Source organism: Sus scrofa, chromosome 3, assembly GCF_054392235.1.
Source record: "Sus scrofa isolate SSC_HxYL_T2T_F1_AM1 chromosome 3, Sscrofa_HxYL_maternal_Yorkshire_Landrace_v2.0, whole genome shotgun sequence".
Taxonomy (NCBI): domain Eukaryota; kingdom Metazoa; phylum Chordata; class Mammalia; order Artiodactyla; family Suidae; genus Sus; species Sus scrofa.
The window spans coordinates 71,933,342-71,958,095 of record NC_139385.1 but is presented as its reverse complement, the minus strand read 5'-3'; the positions used below and the strand labels follow the sequence as shown (position 1 = coordinate 71,958,095).

General features: G+C 46.4%; 1 protein-coding gene and 1 long non-coding RNA gene across 3 annotated transcripts in view; both read left to right on the top strand.

Moving 5' to 3' along the window:
• Positions 1–24,754, top strand: part of LOC146404708 (uncharacterized) — a 618,617-nt gene that overhangs the window by 505,161 nt on the left and 88,702 nt on the right. The gene's annotated exons all lie outside the window — the stretch shown is intronic.
• Positions 22,533–23,549, top strand: TMSB10 (thymosin beta 10). The gene is given in 3 exon segments (NM_001097482.1): positions 22,533–22,595; positions 22,868–22,982; positions 23,263–23,549. Coding segments are annotated over 2 exon segments (129 nt in total). The 5' UTR covers positions 22,533–22,595; positions 22,868–22,882; the 3' UTR covers positions 23,292–23,549.

Below are 24,754 nucleotides of genomic sequence, written 5' to 3'. Positions count from 1 at the left end.
CCTTTTGAACAAATGAGGAAGATCTTTGTGTTCCAGAATGAAACGACACTCACCAAACTGGTGACTTCTTCTTTTTTTTTTTTTTTTTTTTTTGCAGCTTTGGTTCTCACTTAAGATCCAGTAAATTTATTTATTTGTTTATTTTGTTTGTTTTTTTGTCTTTTTGCCATTTCTTGGGCCGCTGCCGTGGCATATGGGAGGTTCCCAGGCTAGGGGTCAAATCGGAGCTGTAACCACCAGCCTATGCCAGGGCCACAGCAACTCGGGATCCGAGCCGTGTCTGCAACCTCCACCACAGCTCACGGCAACGCCGGATCGTTAACCCACTGAGCAAGGGCAGGGATCGAACCCGCAACCTCATGGTTCCTAGTTGGATTCGTTAACCACTGCGCCACTACAGGAACTCCCCAAACTGGTGACTTCTGGGAAGGGAGTATTTTTTTTTTTTTTCTGTCTTTTGTCTTTTTTTGTTGTTGTTCTTGTTGTTGTTGCTATTTCTTGGGCCCCTCCCGCGGCATATGAAGGTTCCCAGGCCAGGGGTTGAATTGGAGCTGTAGCCACCGGCCTACGCCAGAGCCACAGCAACGCAGCAAGCAAGCGCACACACACACAGCTGCATCTGCGACCTACACCACAGCTCACGGCAACGCCGGATCATCAACCCACTGAGCAAGGGCAGGGACCAAACCCGCAACCTCATGGTTCCTAGTCGGATTCGTTAACCACTGCGCCACGACGGGAACTCCGGGAGTTCTATTTTTACTCTCCGTGCTTCTGTATTGTTGAATTTTTTTTTTTATACCAAGTACGTATTTATAATTTTTTTTTTTTCTTTTTAGGGCTGCACTGCGGGATATGGAAGTTCCCAGGCTAGGGGTCGAATTAGAGCTACAACTGCCAGCTTAGACCCCAGCCACAGCTACTCAGGATCCCAGCCATGTCTGCAACCTACACCACAACACACAGCAACACTGGATCCCCAACCCACTGAGCGACACCAGGGATCGAACCCACATCCTCATGGATACTAGTCAGATATGTTTCCTCTGCACCACAACAGGAACTCCCCTATTTATAATTTATTTAATTTTAATGATTTTTTTTTTTTTTTTTTTTTTTTTTTTTTACTGTGTCCACAACATGCGAGAGTTCCCGAGTCAGGGACAGAACTTGAGCCACAACAGTGACAATATTGGATCCTTAACCCACTGGGCCACGAGGCAACTCCATTTTTTTTTTTTTTTTTGGACTAAATGCTTTTGAGAGCTCACTCTGTGGCTTGTCCAGTTGCGAGCATGCCTCGCACATCAAAACCTGACAATCTCCCCACTCTTCCTGACAGCTATAGCACCCTCCGCCTCACGACGTGCGAGTAGTTTCTCACCATCACGAGTAACCAACCATGTGGAGGAGAGTGCAGGGAAGAAAGTCAGTGCGAGGAATCCCTGGGGATTATTATTTTTGTAACTCTGACTTGTTTGTTAGGCCCAAACTGGCTGGTCCCTTCCAAGAGATGCAACATGCTGGCAGCACCCCCAGCCACCATCTCTCTGCTGTATCTGCCTTGACCCCCATCTGGTCCCCAAAAGTGCCCCAGACTTCGACTTCTGCCCTGGCATCTGGCAACTGATACTTTTATAACTAAGCTGCGGGGGAGGCTATTTGTCCCTGCTTCTTCCATTTCTTGCCAAAGGTCTGTTGTTTCCCAGAATTGCAGGGTTTTTGGCCACCTGAATGACGATCAATATGGGGCCCAGCCTCACAGACTAACACTAGTAAACTTAGGGAGGAAGAATCTTTGCCCGGGTCCCCTCTCACCATAAGGCCATAAGTCATCCTTTCTAGGGCTTCAGAGATCTGCTTTCCATCTTCCTAAGATGGAACTTCTTCGTGGCCCAGAATTTCAGCCCAGGGTCAGCTTCTCTCCCAGTGTGTAAGGACATGCTTAGGCCCAGGACAGATGCACATCTACAGAGAAAAATATGTTTTACAGTCTCCCAGAAGTAGAGCAGCAATAAAATTATTTTCTCCAGTTGGTCCTATACATCCAGATACAACTTTTAAAAATACATTCTGGGGGAGTTCCCTTTGTGGCTCAGGGGTTAATGAACCCATCTAGGATCCGAGAGGATGTGGGTTCAATCCCTGGCTTCCCTCAGTGGGTTAAGGATCCAGTGTTGCCATGAGCTGTTGGTGTAGGTCACAGATGGGGCTCAGATCTGGCGTGGCTGTAGCTGTGGCATAGGCCAGCGGCTATAGCCACAATTCAACCCCTAGCCTTGGAACCTCCATGTGCCGCACATGTGGCCCTAAAAAGCCAAAAACAAACAAACAAACAAAACAAACATTCTGGGCTTCATTCTTGCTATTTCTCCATAAAATAACTGCATGGAGATGCCCATCTCTCAGTGTTCCTGTCTGTCCTAACTATCCTGCCCTTGTTCAGGGAAGCAGAGCACAACATAGGGAGGTCAAGATACTTGCCCAAGGTCACTGCCTCTTAGGTGTTAGATTCAAATTCACATACTCTAGGAGTTCCCTGGTGGCTCAGTGGTTAAGGACCCAGTGTTTTGTTTTCTCTGCTGTGGTTCAAGTTGCTGCTGTGGCATATATTTGATCCCTCACCTGGGAACTTCCGCTTGCTGTGGGCACCAAAAAACAAAGCAAAATAAAACTCACATACCGTAACTTCAAAATCCAAACTCTTACCTGCTTCTCTATACCACCTCCTCTAAATACCAACTCACATTTTCTTTTTTAATTTATTTATTTCTTTCTTTTTTCTTTTTTTTTTTTTTTTTTTTTTTTTTTTTCGTCTTTTTGCCTTTTCTTGAGCCGCTCCTGCGGCATATGGAGGTTCCCAGGCTAGGGGTCTAATTGGAGCTGTAGCCACCAGCCTACGCCAGAGCTACAGCAACGCGGGATCTGAGCCACATCTGTGACCCACACCACAGCTCATGGCAACACCGGATCCTTAACACATTGAACAAGGCCAGGGATCGAACCCGCAACCTCATGGTTCCTAGTCAGATTCGTTAACCACTGCGCCACGATGGGAATTCCCCAACTCACATTTTCTTTAAGGAGATATATTGATTTTTTTTTTTTTTAACACACACAAAAGAAGAGGGAAGAGTACATGAACTTGTGTATATGCATCACCCAGCTTTTGAAAGACCAGATTAACATCTCCACATAACACCTTGGGAACCACTGACCTAGGTCAAGGTGAATAATTCCTCCAGGACTTGGTCAGAAGCACAGGGTGAGGATGATCTAGGCGGTGCCCAGGAGAGCATAAGCTGGGGGACAGGGGGGCACAGCATGAAAACTGAGTTCCAGCTGGCTGTCCAACTCCAGCCCTAAGACATTCTTACCCTAAATCCCAGGAGATGGACACTGTGAGGCACTGTCCAGATTCTCCTTCAAGGGAGCTCTTGATGCCCCAGATGGCTGGGGCCCTGTCAGCAGACAGAGGCCAGGTCCTTCAGTCTTGCTTCAGCATCTCTAATGGCAGTCTTGCCCATCTTGGGACAAATCCAGCCTCAAGAGGCCCCCAGGGTGCCAGGGGGGAAGGAGGCTGTCACAGCTTGACTTTCCCTCTGCCCTATCTCTCTTCCTCCCCTTTGATAGGAGGTAATCCTAGGGCATTTCTTAATAAACATCCTACACATGAAGGCACTTCTGAGTCTGCTTCCCTGGAAACCCAACATGCAAAACCACACTTCTCTAAAGAGCATTATTATCTTTGCTTTCTTTTTAAGGCTGCACCGGTGTCATATGGAAGTTTCCAGGCTAGAGGTCCAATAAGAGCTGCAGCTGCCGACCTACACCACAGCCACAGCAATGCCAGATCTGAGCCGTATCTGCAATCTACACTGCAGCTCACGGAAACACCGGATCCTTAACCCACCGAGCAAGGCCAGGGATCCAACCCCCATTCTCGTGGATATTAGTCTTAAATGCTGAGCCACAATGGGAACTCCTAAAGAGCATTATTAATAGTCACTCAGATATTCACTGTACTGGGGCTGTGATGACTATGACACCCCATTCACAGAAAACATACAGACATCAGGACAAGAGAAAGACACAAAGCAAATGGGAAAGACTTTACATTGCATGTGTTCAGGGAATCTCTGACCCATATTTGGAGGGGAAATGCAGCTTGCTTGATCTCTCCAAGGGTGCTTGGAGGCCCAGCCACCCCAGCACACAGGGAGTGAGTGGATGAGCCAGTTAAAGGTAACTTAGTCTCTTCCTGCTCAAAACAGTCTCTTTGGGCTTCATTCAACTTCTCCTCCAACCACCCCCCTCCCCAACCCTGGGGAGAAACTCAATTGTCACTGAAGCATCTGGGGCTGGTGTAACTCAGAGCCTGTTTTCCTGGCTGACCTCCCTGACTTTGCAGATTACCAGAGATCTGACAGCCTTTTTTCTTAGATCTCTGGCTTGGGCATCCTTGCCTGGGGCTCTCTTCACAAGGCCAGTTCACCCCTGCTGTGGTGACACCTTCACCTCAGTAAACTTTTCTGCCAATCCCTCAGGGAGCTTCCACCTTTCTCCCTGAAGCCCTGAGGGGTTCTTTGACCTCTTACACTCCTTGAGCAGGACGTGCAGGCCATAGGGAGTTAGGAGCTTTCTAAGGCCAGGCTGCCTGATTTTTCAGCAACGGCTTTTTTGACGTGTCACCTTGACCAGGCTGTAGTCCTGGATATTTTATATTATACACACACACACACACACATACATACACACACACACACAGAAGTCAGGTGGCATGATAAATGTTAGGAAAAATAGTCAAGCTAGACAAGGCTCTGGATACACAGGGAGAGACATTTAGCACAAAGCTTAACACGTAGCTTTAGTTATTTCTATTAATGTCACTATGTCACCCAAACCAGCTGGAGATCTCTCTCTGTCACCCACTACATCACATCCACCATGGCTAATTTTCTGCAGTGATTAACTCTCAAATTCTTCAGTTCTGTAGCCCCACCTCCACTCTGGGAGTCAGACCCTCATTACCTCTTATCCAGACCGCCCCTTCTATCCCTCTTTGCCTCTTTCCTTGTTCCTCTCTGCCTTATTTCTGTTGAGATTTATACCAACATAGCTTCACATCCCAGCTCTGCCACTTGGGACCATGAGACCTTGGGCAGATTCCTCCAGTTCTAGCTTAGCTTGGGCTGCCGTAAGGAAACGCCATAGACTGGGTGGGTTAAACAACAGACATTTATCTCTCACAGTTCTGGAGGTTGGGAAATCCAGAATCAAGATGCCAGCCGTTACACCTCTTTTTTTAAATTTTTTATTAGGGTATAGTTGATTTAATGTTGAGTCCGTCTCCACTGCATAGCATAGTGACCCAGCCATACATATATACATGTGTATTCATTCATATGTGTATATTCATTCATATATATGTTTTCACATCTATACATTCTTTTCCTCATATTATCTTCCATTATGATCTATCCCAAGAGCCTGGATAAAGTTCCCTGTGCTACACAGTAGGATCTCATTGCTTATCTATTCTAAGTGTGAGAGTTTGCATCTACCAAGCCCAAACTCCCTGTCCATCCTACTTCTTCCCTCCTACCCTTTGGCAACTATAAGTGTGTTCTCTATGTCCATGAATCTGTTTCTGTTTTGTAGCTAGGTTCGTTTGCACCATATTAGATTCCACATATAAGTGATATCAGATGCTATTTGTCTTTCTCTTTCTGACTTACTTCACTTAGTATGAGAATCTCTAGCTGTATCCATGTTGCTGCAAGTGGCATTATTTTGCTCTTTTTTAATGTTTCAGCTCTTGGAGGGCCCTCTTCCTGGAGCCTCTCACGGGTGCCCACATGGCCTTTCCTCATGCACATGGGGAGAGAAAGAGAAAGCTCTCACATCTCTTCCTCTTCTTGTAAGAGCACTAATCCCATTGTGAGAGATCAATCCTCATGGCCTCATCGAAACCTAATTACCTCCTGATAGCTCCCCGCTTCCTGATACCAATGCATTTGGAGTTAGGGCTTCAACTTATGTATTTGGGTGGGTGGGGACACAAACTTCAGTCCATAAGTCCTGGGTCTCTGTTTCCTCGTTAGTAAAATGACCTAGTACTACTCCCTCCCAGGGCTGTCACAAGAGCTCAAAGACCCAGTAGTAATTGTTGAGATTATTATTATTGGTATAGCACCGAGCCAGCCACATAGAAAAGGTCATGTAAGTACCAGCTATTATTATTAGTGGCTTTGCACAGCTCAGATGTCCAAACTCATGTGGATCAGCCCATGTTACCCCTGAATCTGGTGTAGACTTGTCCTCTCATACCCTTCACATGTCATCACATCTATTTTTTTTGTGTGTCTGTTTCCCATCTCAAAGTTAAAGGTCATGAAGTCTTGGAAAATCCTGCCCCTTGTCTGCTGCCCAGCACCTGATGGGCACCAGGAAATGCTTGTTGAATAAATACATGAACAAATGAAAGAATGAGCCATGGCAAGTGAGACTTAGGTTCCCAGGGGAGGGCTTCCTGGTTTACTCAGCTGGTTACCGGATGTATTAGCCTGTGTTTTGGGGACAAAAATTCATATGTTTGCCTCGGTTCACAGAGAGCCAGTTCCTGTCCCGGACCACACTTGGCACCTGTACTGACATGTGATTTAAATGTTAATGTCCCCAAATTCATGCACTGAAGCCCTAATTCCCAGAACCTCGAAATATAACTATACTTGGATATAAGACCTTAAGAGAGATGAATAGACCAAAATGAGCCTGTTAGGGTGGGGTTCAAATTCCGTCTGACTGGTGTCCTTATAAGAAGAGGGAGTATATGGAGTTCCCGTTGTGGCTCAGCAGTTCATGAACCCGACTAGTAACCATGAGGTTTTGGGTTTGATCCCTGGCCTTGCTCCGTGGGTTAAGGATCCAGCATTGCGGCAAGCTGTGGTACAGGTTGCAGACATGGCTGGGATCCCACGTTGCTGTGGGTGGCTATGGCATAGGCCAGCGGCTGCAGCTCCGATTAGACCCCTGGCCTGGGAACTTCCATATGCTGCGGGCAAAAAAAAAAAGACATATATACACACACACACAAAAGAAGAGGGAATATGGATTCACTGAAAGATGTCAGGGACATGCGTCCACAGAGGATGACCACATGAGGACATAGTGAGAGGGTGGCCATCTCCAAGCCAAGGAGGGAGGCCTCAGAGGAAGCCAAACCTACCTAAACCTTGATTTGAGATAACTAGCCTCCACAACTGTGAAAAAATCATTTTTGGAGTTTCCACTGTGGCTCAGCAGGTTAAGGAATTGGTGTCTCCTCAAGCTGCGATGTAGGTCACAGATGCGGCTCAGATCCAGTGTTGCCATGGCTGTGCCATAGGCCTACTGCTTCAGCTCTGATTCAACCCCTAGCCCAGGATCTTCCACATGCTGCAGGTGCAACCTTAAAAAATACAATGAAACAATAATAAAATAGTTGTTGTGTAAGCCAATCTGCGGTATACTGCTATGGAGATACAAGTGGTGATACAGTGGGAGCATTCCAGTCCCTGCCTTCCTGCACCCCACCCCCCACTTCCCATATCTGGAAGCCTTCTCTAACTCCTTGGCTAACATTGCCAATCAATTCCAGATAGCATCTGATCTTAATTCCAGGATGCTGACATTTTCTTCTACCCTTTATCGCTATATCCAAAATGACATGTCCAGACACCTCTTTTGAAGGATTCATATTCAGCTTAGGACCATTTATTGGGAAGCACACAATGATGAAAAGAGAACAATACTGAGACAAGTTCAGACAATACTCCAGAGAAGTCATTAGCATAATGCAGGAAACTGTAAAAATGAACCAAAGTAGTTGAACTGCTCCTCTTCACATGATATCTCACCTACAAAATTCTTTCAGATAATGAGATCCTGCTGTATAGCACAGAGAACTATATCTGATCCCATGTGATGGAACACGATGAAAGATAATGTGAGAAAAAGAATGTATATATATGTATAACTGGGTCACTTTGCTATACAGAAGAAATTGAGAGAACATTGTAAATCAACTATAATAAAAATTTTTTAATAAAAAGAAAATTCTTTCAGATACTTGATCTCACTGCTGCTCATGGCAGGTCAACTTCTATCTTCATTTCTTTGATGAGGGCAACTGAAGCTCAGAGAAGCGAAGTGACTGTCCAGGGGTCCAGGGCTGGTAGGTAACGAATGGGACCAGCATGTGAACCAGGTCTCCTGACCCGATGTGGTGTCCAAGGTGCTTCATAAGTATGTCTAGACCTTCATTAGAAGCAGGGGGAGGAGGAGGAGTTCCTGCTGTGGCTCAGAGGTTAATGAACTTGACTAGTATCCATGAGGACTAGGGTTCAATCCCTGGCCTCGCTTAATGGGTTAAGGATCTGGCATTGCCATGAGCCGTGGTGTAGGTCGCAGATGCGGCTGAATCCGGTGTTGCTGTGGCTGTGGTGTAGGCCAGAGGCTATAGCTCCAATTCGACCCCTAATCTGGGAACTTCTATATGCCACAGGTAAGGTCCTAAAAAAAAAAAAAAAAAAAAAAAAAAGCCAGTAGAAAAGAAAAGAAAGGCCACCTTCCAGTTACAGAAAGCCACATACCAAGCCAATCCCAAGCCTCAAATATGAGCAGAAGAGGCTTCTCGAGCTGCAGGGTCTGATAAAAGGCAGCAAATTCTTCCAGACTCCCACAAAGTTTCCCCCATCCTTCAGGGTCTCGGGCACTCCCTAGAGAGTCTGCCCCACCAGTAACAATAAAACCAGACACTTAAAAAAAGAGAAAAGTGGGGAGCTCCCATCATGGCTCAGCAGTTAATAAACCCAACTAGTATCCATAAGGATGTGGGTTAGATCCTTGGCCTCACTCAGTGGGCTAAGGATCTGGTGTTGCTGTGAGCTGTGGTGTGGATCGCAGACTTGGCTCAGATCTGATGTGGCTGTGGGAACCTCCACATGCTGCAGGTATGGCCCTAAAAAGACAAAATGACAAAAAAAAAAAAAAAAAAAAAAAAAGGAGGATGTACAGAGTTCCCATTGTAGGGCAGCAGGTTAAGGATCCAGTGTTACTGCAACTGTGGTGTAGGTCACAGCTGTGACTGGGATTTGGTCCCTGGCCTGGGAACTTCCAGATGCCACAGGTACAAAATAGAAGAGAGGGGGTTTGTCTGAAAGCACAATATTTACTACATTCCTTTCTGGAGGTGCAATGGTAGTAAGTCAAACTTTTTTTTCTGCTTGTCTGTTATAAATTATTATTCCCTTCCCAGTAAGCTTGTAGTTGGCTTTTTCAAAGACTTCATTGGGAGGAAGCTTAGAAATTTGGCTCCACGCCAAAGAGTAACACATGGCATAAAAGAGACAGAAAAGAATCTGAATGTTCAAATGAGCGAATTAACTCAAAAGAAAATAGAAACTGCATATTCTTTAAGGAAGAGGATTTAAAAATATGTGTGCAGAAGGGGCCAGTTTTCTGGAAAGTATGCAAATGAAAAAGATGTTAGAAATGAATGAAATTTGGTGAAAACTACAAACGTGATTCCAAAAAAAAAAAACAGAGAGAAATTATCTGACACAGACACTTGCACTGGTTGTGTTTGTTTGCTTTAATTCACTTGCAGCACTGTTTGTAGGGGTGGCTTCCGCAGGCCCAGGCAAAGTTTGCTGGTACTTTAGAGGAAGCCCATCCGTATGCCGGCGACTTGCAAACTCAGAGCACAGGTTTCCTCTGCTCTGTGTCCCGGAAGCAAAGGGTAACAGCCTGGGAGGTTTGCAGGCTGTGCCGCTGACGGTACCCAAGGTGATACATGTCTGTGTTTATGGATGACTGGGGTGATGGAGGCACTTACCTAAGCACCTCCGTCACTCAAAATTTTTCTCCCAGGGATTCTTGCTTAACGATGATTCCCAAGAGTACTAAATGCCCACTTTCTTGCTCTTTTTTCTGTTTCAGTCTAGGCTTCCAAAAACTAACACAGGAATTCCTGCAGCTGCAGGAATTGCCCACCACAAAATTAGCACAGTATTCCCAACAGTTGCCTGAGACAGCCAAAGAATATTTTGTAATAGTAAACAGTTCATCTTGTTCTTTAATTTGTGTACATAGAGGCCTGGATATAACACTTACGAAGCAAAATACAGGTTCCTTACCTTGGCCATGAGATGGATGTCGACTGCCAGCACTGCAAATCATTTAGTTTTTAGAAAATTATTCATTGAATTCAATGACAAAATATTTAATTAAGTATTTTATTTTTCAGTAATGTTGTTTACGTATTTGAAATTCACTCATAATTATTTGTATTTTTCTTTAGAGTCCTAGATGATGTTAATATTTTAGAAGAAAATATCTTGCTTAAAAGATTTGAAATTTAATTTTTGTTTTTTACCTAACTGAAGTCACCTTTTCTGTGAAAATAAAGTTGGTCCTCATTATTCATGGAGAGTATAGTTGAGAATTACTACTTGCTAAAGTTTATTTTTATTTATTTATTTTTTTTTTTTTAGGGCCACGCCCATGGCATATGGAAGCTCCTAGACTAGGGGTCAAATCGGAGCTATAGCTGCTGGTCTACGCCACAGCCACAGCCACAGCCATGCAGGATCTGAGCCGCATCTATGACCCACACCACAGCTCATGGCAATGCCAGATCTTTAACCCACCAAGCAAGGTCAGGGATCAAACCTGCAGCCTCATGGATGCTAGTCAGATTCGTTAACTGCTGAGCCATGAAGGAAACTCCTATTTTTCTTTTCTTTTTTTTTTTTTTAAGGGCCACACCCATGGCATATGGAAGTTCCTATGCTAGAGGTTGAATCAGAGCTGCAGCTGATGGCCTACACCACAGCTCACAGCAATGCTGGATCTTTAACCCGCTGAGCCAGGCCAGGGATTGAACCCACATCCTCATGGATACTAGTTGTGTTCGTTACCACTGAACCACAACAGGAACTCTGCTGAAGTTTATTTTTAATCCCCAAATCAAACTCACAGTGATTTCATAATCATTTGAAACATGGGCAGAATGATGAAAAACTTGAGTTCCCCAACACACATGTTGAGGGACTGAACAAAACAACATTCTGCCTTCTTATTTCAGCTCTGATACTCTAAGTAAGTGTTCTGTTTAGTACCCTGTTGTTCTCATTTTTGTTGGTGATTTCACTGTTTAAAATGACCTGACAAGAGCACTGAAGTGCTTTTTAGTGTTCCGAAGTGCAAGAAGGCTGTGCTGTGCCTTAGAGGGAAAAATGTACTTGTTACATAAGCTTTGTCCAGGCATTTTATGCTGTGGGCTGTGTAAGTTCAATGTTAATGAATCAACAATATATAATAAATAAGGTGTCTCTCAACGGAACACGTATAAAAACAGGGTTGTATGTTGATCAGCTATTGAAAGTGTTCTGGCCAGAGGCTCACAGGAAATCTAGGAGCAATGGCTTGATAGTCACTAAATCAGCATTGGCAGTGACAATTATGATACAAAACTACCCTGAATAGGAGTTCCCTGCTGGTTCAGTGGATTAAGGATCCAGCATTGTCACTGCTGTGGTTCTAGATGCTGCCTCAATACAGGTTTGATCCCTAGCCGGGGAACTTCCACACGCCAGGGGCATGATCAGAAAAAAAAAAAAAAAATTCAGAGAGACCAGAAATAATCATAAGAACAGAATATTCCCGAAAATTCAGAGAAACCATGGGAAAACATCAAATAGAATGCCTTCATCAGACGCCAGAGGATATCTAGGTTACACATAAAATTTTAGAAACATCTGCCTTGTAGAAGTGAAAGGAGAATTTAGAAGTTAAAGGTATGACTTCTGGATAATAGGTGCTAAGCCAAATATTGTATGATCCCCCTTTAGCAGTGTTTGAACTGCCAGCCACAATGAATTAGTGAGCGATAAAATTAAATTGGTAGGTCGGTCATAACTAGCAATTTTATTGAAATGATAAAACGGAAAGGAATAGTTCAACTCCACTGGCCAATAGGGAAATGGAAATTAAAACTTTGATGAGGGAGTTCCCGTCATGGCGTAGTGGTTAACAAATCCAACTAGGAACCATGAGGTTGTGGGTTCGATCCCTGGCCTTGCTCAGTGGGTTAACGATCTGGCGTTGCCGTGAGCTGTGGTGTAGGTTGCAGACGCGGCTTGGATCCCGCGTTGCTGTGGCTCTGGCGTAGGCCCGTGGCTACAGCTCCAATTCGACCCCTAGCCTGGGAATCTCCATATGCCGCGGAAGCGGCCCAAGAAATAGCAACAACAACAACAACGACAAAAAGACAAAAGACAAAAAAAAAAAAAAAAAAAAAAAAAAAAAGAACCTGACCTGGTCAATGAGCATGTGGGTTAAATCCCTGGCCTCATTTGGTGGATTTAGGATCCGGCATTGCCACAAGCTTCATTGTAGGTCGAAGATGTGGCTCAGACCCCCATATTGCTGTGGCTGTAGTGTAGACTGCAGATGAAGCTCCAATTCGATTACTAGCCTGGGAAATTCCATATGCTGCAAGTGCGGATGTAAAAAGAAAGAAAAAAAAAGAAAATTTTGATGGAATGTAACTCCACACTTATTGGGACAGCTAAAATTAAAAATAGTGACAAAATACCAAATACAGGTGAGGATGATAAGAAACTAGATCTCCTATACATTGGTAATAGAAATGTAAAATAGTACAGCCTCTCCGAAAAGCTGGAAGTTTCTACGAACTAAAAATATACTTATCACATGACGCAGCCTGGACATTTATCTCAGAGAAATGAAAACTTATATCCACATACACCAAAAAACACAAATGCTCACAGCAGCATTATTATTATTATTTTTTCTTTTTATGGCCACATCCACAGCATATGGCGTTCCAGAGCCAGTGACTGAATGGGAGCTGCAGCTGCAATCTATACCACAGCCACAGCAACATCGGATCCAAGCTGCATCTGTGATCTATGCAGCAACTTGCCACAATGCCGTATACTTAATCCACTGAATGAGGCCTCATGCTGGGGGAGACTACATCAGGTCCTTAACCCACCTAAGCGGGAACTCCCCCTTGTTGGTTTTGATACAGCATTACAGTTGTGTAAGATGTTACCATTGAGTACATTGTGGATTTCAGTGTACTGCTTTGCAACTTTTTGTAAGTCTATAGTTACTTCAAGGTGAAAAGGTTTTAAAAATGAAAAGGAACTGAATGAACAGAGAAAGTTGGAGGGTATCACTCACAGAATGTATTGTTCTGCTGAAACTTTTGTTTCATTTGTGTGTGCTCATGTGAGTACTGGTCCCCTGTGAAATGTACTTAATGTACTTCTTGGAGCAAGGGAGGGCAGTCATCAAGGTCAAAACTAGTTTGGAAACCACTGCTTTACAGTAAGCTTGGAAGACCCAGAGATGCAGAAGAGACCAGGCAGACCATGTGAGGAAGTAAGACAGGCCTGGTTCATTAAGACCGACATCACTCCTCTTTCCCATAGGCCAGTCATAGTTCTTACTACGGCAGGTTTCATAACGATATAAATATTCTTTACTTCCACAGCTACATATGCTCTTTCTTAATTTTTTTTTTAACTACATGGCATTCTTGATCTATCTGCTCTCCCTACTTTTGACAGTGAATTAGTTTTTCCATTGCTGAGGAAAAAATTACACCAAATCTTAGCAACGTAAAATCATATCATGGTTTCTGGGAGTGGCTCAGCTGGGAAGTTCTTTTTTTTCTTTTTCTTTTTTTTTTTTTTTTTCTTTTTCTTTTCTTTTTTGGCTGTCCTGTGGCATATGGAAGTCTCCGGGCCAGGGATCGCATCCAAGTCAGAGTTTCCACCTATGCCACAGCTGCAGCAACGCCAGATCCTTAACCCACTGTGCTGAACCAGGGATCGAACCCGAGTTCCTGCCACTGCAGAGACACCATCAAGCCAGTTGTACCAAGCAGGAACTTCTAGCTGGATGGTTCCAGCTCAAGGTCTCCCAGGAGGTTGAAGTCACAATGTCGGACAGACCCGCGGCCTTCTGAAGACTTGGGAACAGAGGACTGACTGCCAAGCTTACTAGTTGATGAGCCTCAGCCTCTCCCTGACTGTTGTACAGAGACTTGAGCTCCTCACCATGTGGGCTTCCAACATGGCACCTGGCTTCCTGGAGAGAGAGAAGTGCAGAGTGGAGGAAGAAGGTCCCAAAGAGAAATTCATCTTTTATACCTACTCTTAGAAATGGCATACTACCGGGAGTTCCTGTTGTGGCTCAGCGGTTAACGAATCCGACTAGGAACCATGAGGTTGCAGGTTCGATCCCTGGCCTTGCTCAGTGGGTTAACGATCCAGCATTGCCATGAGCTGTGGTGTAGGTTGCAGACGCGGCTCGGATCCCGCGTTGCTGTGGCTCTGGTGTAGGCTGGTGGCTATAGCTCCGATTAGACCCTTAGCCTGGGAACCTCCATATGCCGCAGGAGCAGCCCCAGAAAAAGGCAAAAAGGAAAAAAAGAAATGGAATACTATGTCCTCTCCCATATGCCACTGATCACACAGACCAACCCTGAGCCCCTAGAGGAAGGGAGACAAGAGAGGCAGGACCATTAGAGGTCAAATCGAAGACTGACTTCATAGATAGAGACCTGGGAATGGAAATAGTTATCTACTCTAAGTAAAATACCAGTACATATATAATAAATGGCAAGTGGCATTAGTCTCCATGCTGCAGAGACATTAGGCAATGGTGGCGTATGCTGTGAAGTAAAAGCTTCACATACCCCGTTTCAAGGGAGCAGCCGCTAATCACGGTGCTGCCAGGAGAAAATACAGACCCAGGGTGGCTAGATCTTCAACTTGGACATCTTCCACTGTTTGAGTATTGCTTGAATTTTTTTTGTTAAATTTAATATGACCAAACAAGATACATATGCTAGTGTGGATCCAGGTTGCCAGTTTACAAACCCTGCTGTCAGGTCCAGGTGGTTAAGAGCTTAGAGTTTGGAAACAGCCAGAGCCTGATTCAAGTTCTAGCCATGCCAATCACCTGTTGTGTGACCTTGACCAAGCCTCCGAGCCTTATACTGTAAAGCAGAGATGATCAAAACCATGCCATTTCACACCGTTTCGGTGAGTTTCATTGAGATACATACATTTAAAGTCCTTCTCACCGTGCCTGAAACACAACTGCTCAAAAAATATCATTTGCCCTCAGTATTGCTCTTCGAGCGCCAGAGATGAAAACTGAAACAATAACATTCTCACCCACACAGTGACTGTTAGCCACTTCGGCAAACTTCGCAACTGCCAAGGTTGATTTAGAGATTCATCCACACAACTCCAGAGTAAAACAATCATCCCTGAGGCTGAACTTCAAAGACCCGCTCTTCTTTCTTCACAATTTTATCTTGTGGACTCCTTAAACACCATGACCTACAAAAAGAGACAGTGTTTTGATGGTATGCAAAACACAGAGGTCAATCTTGAATTGTTGGCTTCCCATACCTTCTTTGTGTGAGAGTCACACAGCATTTTTCAGGATGGCAAAGCCGGCTCCCCAAAGGAGGCTGTTTCACAACTGGAAGAACAGCACGAGAAGGGCAAGGGAGGTCATCTAGGGAGAAGCATCAAACTCCAATCCAAGATCCAAACCAGCTCTATCAGAGTCCACACACTTGGCCATCCACTGCTTATTGAATGCGTCCAGTGACAGGGAGTTCCTCACCTCCCCCTGAGTAATTATTCCATTTTGATTAGACATTTTATGCATTTGTTCAAAGAATATTGGTTGAGAACTTAGTATATATCAGGCATTACACCTGGGGCTGTGGATGCAGTGGTAAATGAGAGAGACAAGGCCTCCCACTTCCTAGTGTGTGAGACGAACAAAGAAATGAATATATAACATGTTTGGTAGAGAGAGTCGTCAACAAAAGAATCAATAAACAATCTATAAGCAGAATAGAAAAGAGTTTTATCTGAGCCAAACTGAGAACTATAGCCCAGAAGACAGACTCTCAGATAACTCTGAGGAACTGCTCCAGAGAAGCATGGTTTCCAGCATAGTGTTATATCTTGTTAGACCAAAAAACCAAACATCAAACAACTCAGAAAAACATTCCTTCAAGGTTTCAAAAAACAGATCAGCACATACCCAGTGAGTTAGTATGGCCTTGGCACCTGGAAAGGGAGTCTTTTGATCAAAGAAGTACCAGCATCGGTGTCCCAGAAAGAGAGGCATATAATCTTTATTTTGAACATGGGTATAATGGGAGGGGGGCATGCTTGAGACATGCGGAAGTTCCCGGGCTAGAGACTGAACCTGTACCACAGCTATCATCAGAGCCACAACACTGACAATGCTGGATCCTTAACCCACTGAGCCACAAGGGAACTCCAACATGGACATTCTTTACTTCTGGTCAATGTGCCCTTTTCCTTAATAATTAAAATAGATATACAATGTATGTTTGATAGGCTGCAATCAGGCTATTCCAGTTAGTGTAAAATTCAAGTTAATGCAGGTGTAAGCCAGAATGACTTCCCCATACCTCGATATGTGCATATTTCTTTTATCAGATTCTAAGAAGAAAAATGGAATAAGGTAAAAGTTTAGACAGTGGTAGGGGTGGTCGAAGAGAGAACACTCCAGCAGCTTTCTTTTCTTTTCTTTTCTTTTCTTTTTCGCTTTTTAGGGCCACACTCTAGCATATGGAAGTTCCCAGACTAGGTGTCGAATCAGAGCTGCCAGCCTACACCACAGCCATAGCAATGTGTGATCCGAGCCACATTTGCGATCTACACCACAGTTCACGGCAATGCCAGATCCTTAACCCACTGAATGAGGGGATCGAACCCGCATCTTCATGGATACCAGTCAGATGCAATTCCGCTGTACCACAATAGGAACTCCAACTAGCCGCTTTCTAAATGAGACAAGAAGCTACCCAAGGTGAACATCTAGACTAAGAAGAGCATCTCATGTGAGCATTTCAGCAAGGAGTAAATGAAGCAGGAGTGAATGTCTTCCTTACACTCAAAGGCAATCTGGACTGAACTCCATCTTCCTATTCATACAGTCACAAATCTCAGTGCCCCTTGACAGTTAACCCTCTTACTCCTGTCTTCCTGCACTTGTAGGGCTAAGAGGCAGGCCAAGAAGGCTCAGCATCTGTCCTTTTCAGGTTCATTTCATCATATCTTGTCCATTTCTCCACTGGATCTTGTTTTGGTGTTTACAGTGCTGCATCCTGGCCCATATAGTCAGCATTCTATCTACATTCCATTCAAGTCCCTTAAAAAATAGTCAAATTGGGGAGTTCCCGTAGTGGCTCAGCAGTAACAAACCCGTCTAGTATCCATAAGGAAGCAGGTTCCATCTTTGGTCTCACTCAGTGGGTCAAGGATCCAGCGTTGCCGTGAGCTGCTGTGTAGGTCACAGATGTGGCTCAGATCCTGAGTCGCTGTGGCTGTGGCTGTGACATAGGCCGACAGCTACAGCTCCAATTCAATCCCTAACCGGGGAACTTCCAGATGCCACGGGTATGACCCTAAAAACACAAAACAAAACAAAAAAATAGTCAGCTTGGCCTGGACTGAGGGTTGGACCCACAGCAAATCTCCAAAGTGCCCCCACCCCCTTCCCCCTACCACCAGGTTGACAGTCATCAAGATTCCCCTTAGGTCTCTCTCATTAGCTCTGCAGTTTCCAGAGCATCCTTCTCAACGACGATGGAAACATAATTGGCTTTGAGTGACTCTGCTTCCTCTACACCATCTGTGAACAGTATGCAATCTGTTCCAAGCAGCAGGCTGATACACTGTCAGACAAATGACGCCCCAAGTCATAAGGAAACGCAGGGCACCAGCATCAGCTCATTGACTGACTCAGTCATTCAATTACTACACCAGACTTGTTACTAAGAGGCTCATCATCTTTCTATCTTCCACACCCAAAACACTGCCCGATACTCTGTGGGCATTTGATAAACATTTAGGGAAAAGTGAATGTGTGAGTTGATGGAAGATATTTAGGGGGGAAAAAAATCCCCAAATGGAACCTAAGATTGGCACCACTAAGTTAGGCTTTTTCTATCTCATGGGAAAATGAGCGGTGTTGCTACAGAAAAAAATTCCCCAAACTTCGTGATTTACAAAAACTGCAACATTGATTTTGCTCAGGAATCTGCAATTTGGCCAGAGACAGCTTGTGTCTGCTCCACTCAGCATTACCTCATGCACTTGCATGCTTAGTGGTTGATGCTGGCTGTTGGCTCAGCTGAGGCTTGTGGCTGGACTGCCTGTAAGTGGCCTTTCCTTGTAGATGCTTGGTTTTCTGAGTGTGAAGGCACCCTGAGAGAGAGTTAGGCAGAGCTGTGTGGCTCATAAATCAAACAGCATAATTTCTGCCACATTTTATTCACTAGAAGAAAGTCATGAAGGAGAGTCTATACTCAGAAATTAGTGGGACAAGTGTCAAAGAATGTCCAGTCATTTTAAATCCACTGCCCCGGAGTTCCTGTTGTGGCGCAGTGGTTAACGAATCCAACTAGGAACCATGAGGTTGCAGGTTCAGTCCCTGCCCTTGCTCAGTGGGTTAACGATCCAGCGTTGCTGTGAGCTGTGGTGTAGGTTGCAGATGCGGCTTGGATCCGGCGTTGCTGTGGCTCTAGTGTAGGCCGGTGGCTACAGCTCCGATTGGACCCCTAGCTGGGAACCTCCATGTGCCGCGGGAGCGGCCCAAAAAATAGCAAAAAAAGACAAAAAGACAAAAAACAAACAAACAAACAAAAAAAACCCACTGCCCAGGAGTTCTTGTTGTAGCTCAGCACATTAAGAACCTGACCAGTATCCATGAGGATACAGGTACGATCCCTGGCCTAGCTCAATGGGTTAAAGGATCTGGCACTGCTAAGACCTGTCATGTAGGTCGGCGGATGCGGCTCTAATCTGGTGTTGCTGTGGCTGTGGCTGGCGTAGGCCTGAGGCTGCAGCTCTGATTTGACTCTTAGCCTGGGAACTTCCATATTCTACAGGTGCAGTCCTAAAAAGAAAGAAAAAAAATGTAAATTAAAAAAAATAAAACTTTTGCTATAGGATTGAATGAAACTAAAAGGTGTGAACTTTGTTCTTTTTTTTTTTTTTTTTTTTTTTTATTTTTTTGGGGGGAGGTCTTTTTGCCTTTTTCTAGGGCCACTACCGCAGCATATGGAGGTTCCCAGGCTAGGGGTCCAATCAGAGCTGTAGCCGCCGGCCTACACCAGAGCCACAGCAACTCAGGATCCAAGCCGTGTCTGCGACCTACACCACATGAACTTTGTTCTTAAGCAACAAATGCCTAAGAGGCTACCTGCTTTCTTAGATCTGGGCCACAGAGATGTACTGGGTGAAAATAGACAATGTCTGCAAGTCTACCTAGAGGTCTTAAGTCTGGAAATCCTGCAAGCTTGATATGTTTGAAATGTGTCTCTCCACAGCTCTATCTAGAAGAATTAGATTCCTTTGTTTCCCAAATAAAAGTTGGGAAATTCTCTTTGGCACAGCAGATTAAGGATCTGGCATTGTCACTACAGTGGCTTGGGTCATTGCTGTGGCTCAAGTTCGATCTCTGGCCCAGGAACTTCCACATGCCATGAGTGGGGCTGGAAAAAAAGGGAGGGGAGGTTAAGAAATGGAGTTCACCGTGGGTCCAAACAGAGACAATTGAATATTTCCATGCTCAAGCCAAAGGTGGGGGGACTAGGAAGGTAATACCTAAATAACACTTGGCACTGCATCTAAAAAGCAATCCAGGGCCAGGGAGACCCTCCCAATAGTCCATGTCTCTGAGTGTCATGCTCAAGTTTGGCAGATCCCTTCAATTGTGCCTGGTAGAGACTACTCCAAGTTCATCTGCCCCCTGCTTTCTTTTACACCTGGGAGCACAGCCTGACTACTTTTCCCAGCCTTGTATTTCCCAGGTTCCCATGTGACTCAGTCCTGGCCAAACAGAGGAAGGCAAAAGTAGTGGAGACTACCTCCAAGCCCTGGTCTGTAAACATTCTAGTGCAGTCCTCTGTCTTCTCTTTTCCCATCCACTGGCTGGATGGGGTAAATATCCAGAACCTAGAGGTGGGCAGAGTGAAGGGGTCTGGGTACATGAGTCACTGCATGAAGGAAAGCTACCTGAGCAGAAACTGCATAACATATCACTGCTTGAATGGAAAATAAAATTGATTGCACTAAGCCCCTTCGAGAGTTGTTTGTTATGGTTGTTTGCCCACCCTCACTAGAAAGTTGGATTTTATTATTTATTTATTTATTTATTTTCACTGTAGGGCTGCATATGGAAATTCCAAGGCTAGGGGTCAAATTGGAGCTGCAGCTTCCAGCCAACACCACAGCCACAGCAACGCAGGATCCGAGACAAGTCTGTGACCTACATCACAGTTCACGGCAACATGGGATTCTTAACCCACTGAGTGAGGCTAGGGACCAAACCTGTATCCTCATGAATACTAGTTGGGTTCATTACCACTAAGCCACGAGGGGAACTCCCAAAGTTGGATTTTTATTTAAGAAATCTTCATCCTCCTTCCTCTCCCACCATGACTGGAATATACTTCCCCATTCCACGGATTTGGCTGTTAACAGACATGAGGTGACATAACATGCTTTTACACACACTTCAACCCTTCTGCATTCTCTTGGGCAACAGTCCTCTTGCTGTTTTCCCATCACCTAGAGAAGAACAAGCCCCAGCTAGATCCTGTGCCAGAGCATGAGACACACCTGTGAAGCACAGCTGGCTCCAGCCAGCAGCATGGAGCCAAAGTCTAGCCTAGCCCAACCCAACAGCTCCTTCCTGCAGATGAATGAGTGAGAATAAGTGATTATTTTAAGCCACTGAGTTTTTCTGGTAGCTTGTTACACAGCATATTGTGGCAATTGTTAGCTGATACACTTAATGAAGTGTGATTGTGCCATTCTTATGGGCTGCGATGTTAAGCTTCCATTTGATGACTGTTCTTTATCTCATCTAAGTTCTATGCCAAAACTCTTTTACACATGAAGAGGACAAGAAAAAACTTGCCCAAGATCACATAAGGAGTTTGGTATATCAAATTCATAAACCTAAATATATTTTCTTCTCTTCCAAACGCACTGAGGGAGCATGAAATAAAGCAGGTAAAATCGGGAAGGGATGGGACAGAATGTAGGATGATATACCAAGTGCCACTTTATACATACTTGGTGGAGTTCCCACCGTGGCTCAGTGGAATGGAAATCTGACTAGTATCCATAAGAACGCAGGTTTGATCCCTGGCCTCCCTCAGTGGGTTAAGGATCTGGCGCTTCTGGGAGCTGCTGTGTAGGTCGTAGTCGTAGCTGGGTTCCTGCGTTGCTGTGGTGTAGGCCAGTGGCTACAGCTGCAATTAGACCCCAGCCTGGGAATCTCCATATGCCATGGGTGCGGCCCTAGAAAGACATCCCCCCCCCAAAAAAATGCTTGGTAATACTACTCCTTGTCGTTGGACAGTCCAGGGCGAATAAAACAATGTCCAGCTTTACTCCCTGTGTTGTTAATTTATGGTACTTAAAAACGTTGCGCAGGATGAAAATACAAGTTTTCTAACAAAGATCGGAATAACTGCATTATAGCACTCCTATAACGGGTTAAAGAGGAAAGCAAAAACCTTTATAGAGACATTTTCAAGGTTAACTCAAGGAGGAAAACCGAACGTTGGCACACAGCGTTCCTAGAAGCCCTGTGAGAGAAAGAACATTGCGAGCCCCTTGCTGCCACCACCGCATTTCAGACAATGCTTTGTAACAAGCGCCCAAGAGAGGCAGATCAGCCAAGGATCCTGGAGGAGCTGTTCAGCTCGGGGAAGGGAGACAACCGGCCCACAATCTGAGCAAGGAGCAGTGGAAACCCATCTGCATCCCCATCTCCACCCCGTGTTTTCACCTCTAGGACCCTGGGCTGGGATTCTTTCAGTGCGAAAACCGCAGGGATTCACCTCCCCAAGGAGAGGAAAAGAGGGTAGGGAATTTCTTATGGGTGTAAAGGCAAAAGACGCGGGGACTGAAAGACGCGGGGACTGCACAGGGGTGGGGTGTCTCTTGCGAGTGGGGACTGCTGCAGAGAGCGCGAGCACGCCCGCACAGCCACACTCAAAACGACCCGCTACACATTCACAGCAAACCATACACCCCTCCCCCGCCCGCCCCTCACGCACCTTCTGCGGGTGCGCAACAGATTAGCGGAGAGGGGAGTGAAACCTCGTAGGAAAACGAGTGCCTGGTGCCCGACCTGGGGGCGCCTGCAGCCTCTAGGCCGGTGGCTCCGCGAGCTGGGAGCACAGAGCTCAAAGGCCCCGCGCGCGCGGGAAGAGCCGCACCCAGCCCAGCGGGTAGCCCTGAGGCGGGCGTGGCAGGGAAGCGAGGCTTTTTGTTGGCCCCGCCCCCTGGCCTCCGGCCCCGCCCCCGCTGCAGCGGGCGAGAGGCGGGGCTGGGCGCGGTGTATATAAGGCGAGGGGCGGGCGCCGCTCTTTTGTCTCTTGCTGCAGCGAGGCGAGTGCGAGTAGCAGCACCTTGGGCTTTCAGCGGAACTTCTCGGTGAGCCGCGCGCTGGGCGGGGGCCCCATTGGGTTGGGAACTGAGCGGGTTTCCCTAGCAGAAGCGCAGCGGCTGCTTAGGGCGCGCTTCCCCGACGGGACGCCCTGGCCCGCCACGCCCTGGGGCTGCGGAAGCGGTGCAGAAAGCTCCCAGATCCTCGGCCTCGGGGCTGCCGGGAACGCCCCGGCTTTTAGTGCCACGTCGAGTGGCGGCGGCGGGGAGCGCGGAGGGGGCCGCAGGCCCCAGGCCAACTGCCTTGGTTTGCCCGCTAGGATTGTTATAAGAAAATGGCAGACAAGCCGGACATGGGCGAAATCAACAGCTTCGATAAGGCCAAGCTGAAGAAGACGGAGACGCAGGAGAAGAACACCCTGCCCACCAAAGAGAGTAAGTGCATCCCCGCCTCCGGGTACGCGGGCCCCTGCCCAGCCCCCACCCACACTTCCCGTTAGCCCAGCGCCCCCACCCCATCCGGCCGGTGCCTCCCATTGGGCGGCCCCAGCACCCCCTTTCTGTTAGACAAAGCGCTTGTCTATCCCCAGCCCCATGCCCGTTTCTTAATCCCCAGACGTCTTGGGCGCCTCGCCCACACCAGGTTTGTAGCGCCTCGGTTGGGGGATTGCAAGGAAGTCCCCATCCCCCAATGTCCGCTTCCTGCTCTCCACAGCCATTGAGCAGGAGAAGCAAGCCAAGTGAAATTTCCTAAGAACCGGGAGGATTCTCCACCCCCAACATCTTGGAGACCCTAATCGGGATGTGGAGGAAGAGCCACCTGCAAGATGGACACAAGCGACAAGCTGCACTGTGAACCCGGGCGCTCTGTGCCGATGCCATCGGCCCCTGGGTCTCCGAAGGGACCCTCCAATCGGACTGCCAAATTATCCGGTTTGCCCTGGGATATTATAGAAAATTATTTGTATGATTAATGAAAATAAACACACCTCGTGGCATGGCTGGCGTGGTCTGAGTCTCTTAGTTGAGTATGCGTGGGTAGTGCCGGCTGCAGCAAAGCCCCACGCGCCGGAGTTCCTGCCGCAGAGCGGGGGAGGGGGTCGTAGGATGGGCTGGCTTGGAGGGACCGTCTTTTCGTTTGACTTGACCTGCTTCTCCATAAGATTTAAGTGGGTTATCAGTCTCTTGCTCTTATAATACAATCTATGCAAAAATTTAACCCCACTGTTCACTGCTGGAAGCCTTTTTGGAAAATGCCTTTTCAGAAGAGCAGGATTTGTTTTTGATAAGCTTTTAGAGTCCACTGTTTTTCTTGGCCTCCGCCTAGTTCTGATTAACTCTGAGAGAACAGTGATTTCAAGTCTGAGAAGAAAGGGGGAAAGATTGAATCCGGAATGTTGGGAATTGGGCGAGGTCACAAAGTCTCCAAGAGGCTTTCTCTTGGAGCTTGAAGGAGGAGGCATTGGAACAAAAACAAAGGCGGGATCCAGGAAAAGAACATCAGGACTGGAGGAACCAACACCAGAACTAGAGGAGCGGTGGGGGACAGCCTAGCTTTTTGTCTTTTAACCCTAGCTCAGAACCTTCCACAAAAGCGGTTAGCCATTAGAGGGAGTGCTGGGCTGAACCGCCCCCGCTGCTGTGATCAGCAGGAAGGGTGGGGATGGGAGGGAGGGCGGGGGCCCACCGGGGCAGCGGCGCAGCCCTGCTGGGTCACACCCTCTGAACCCACAGAGGCCTGAGCACAGGAGGAGAACCTGGGGCTGCAGTGTGTTCTGAAGCAAAAGAAGCAGGCTTGTAATGCCAGGGGTGGAGTCTCCTAAGGAGGAAGAAAAGGAGGATGCATTGTGTAGTGTTTTGTGCCATTATCTGCCAGACCATCAGGGGCTGGACACTGAGTAAGGGCAGGTAATTCTTGAATGAGTTGTGATCCCTGTCCAGGGGACCTTAAAATCCAGGGGGTGAGTACACAGCAGACCACAGTCAGGAACACCTGGGCTGAGGGAGCCACTGCCCATTTGGCATGAAGGAGTGGCTTGTCAGACCTGTGCTGGAGGGTAAGTGGGCTGGGAAGAGAAAGAAGGGAGGGAAACATTAAGAGACCACTAGGGTGAAAGTCACCAACCACTGAGTGTATGCCGTGGGCCAGGCACTGTGCTCTGAGCTTTAATTCTCAGATACTCTATGAAGGCAGTATGATTATCATC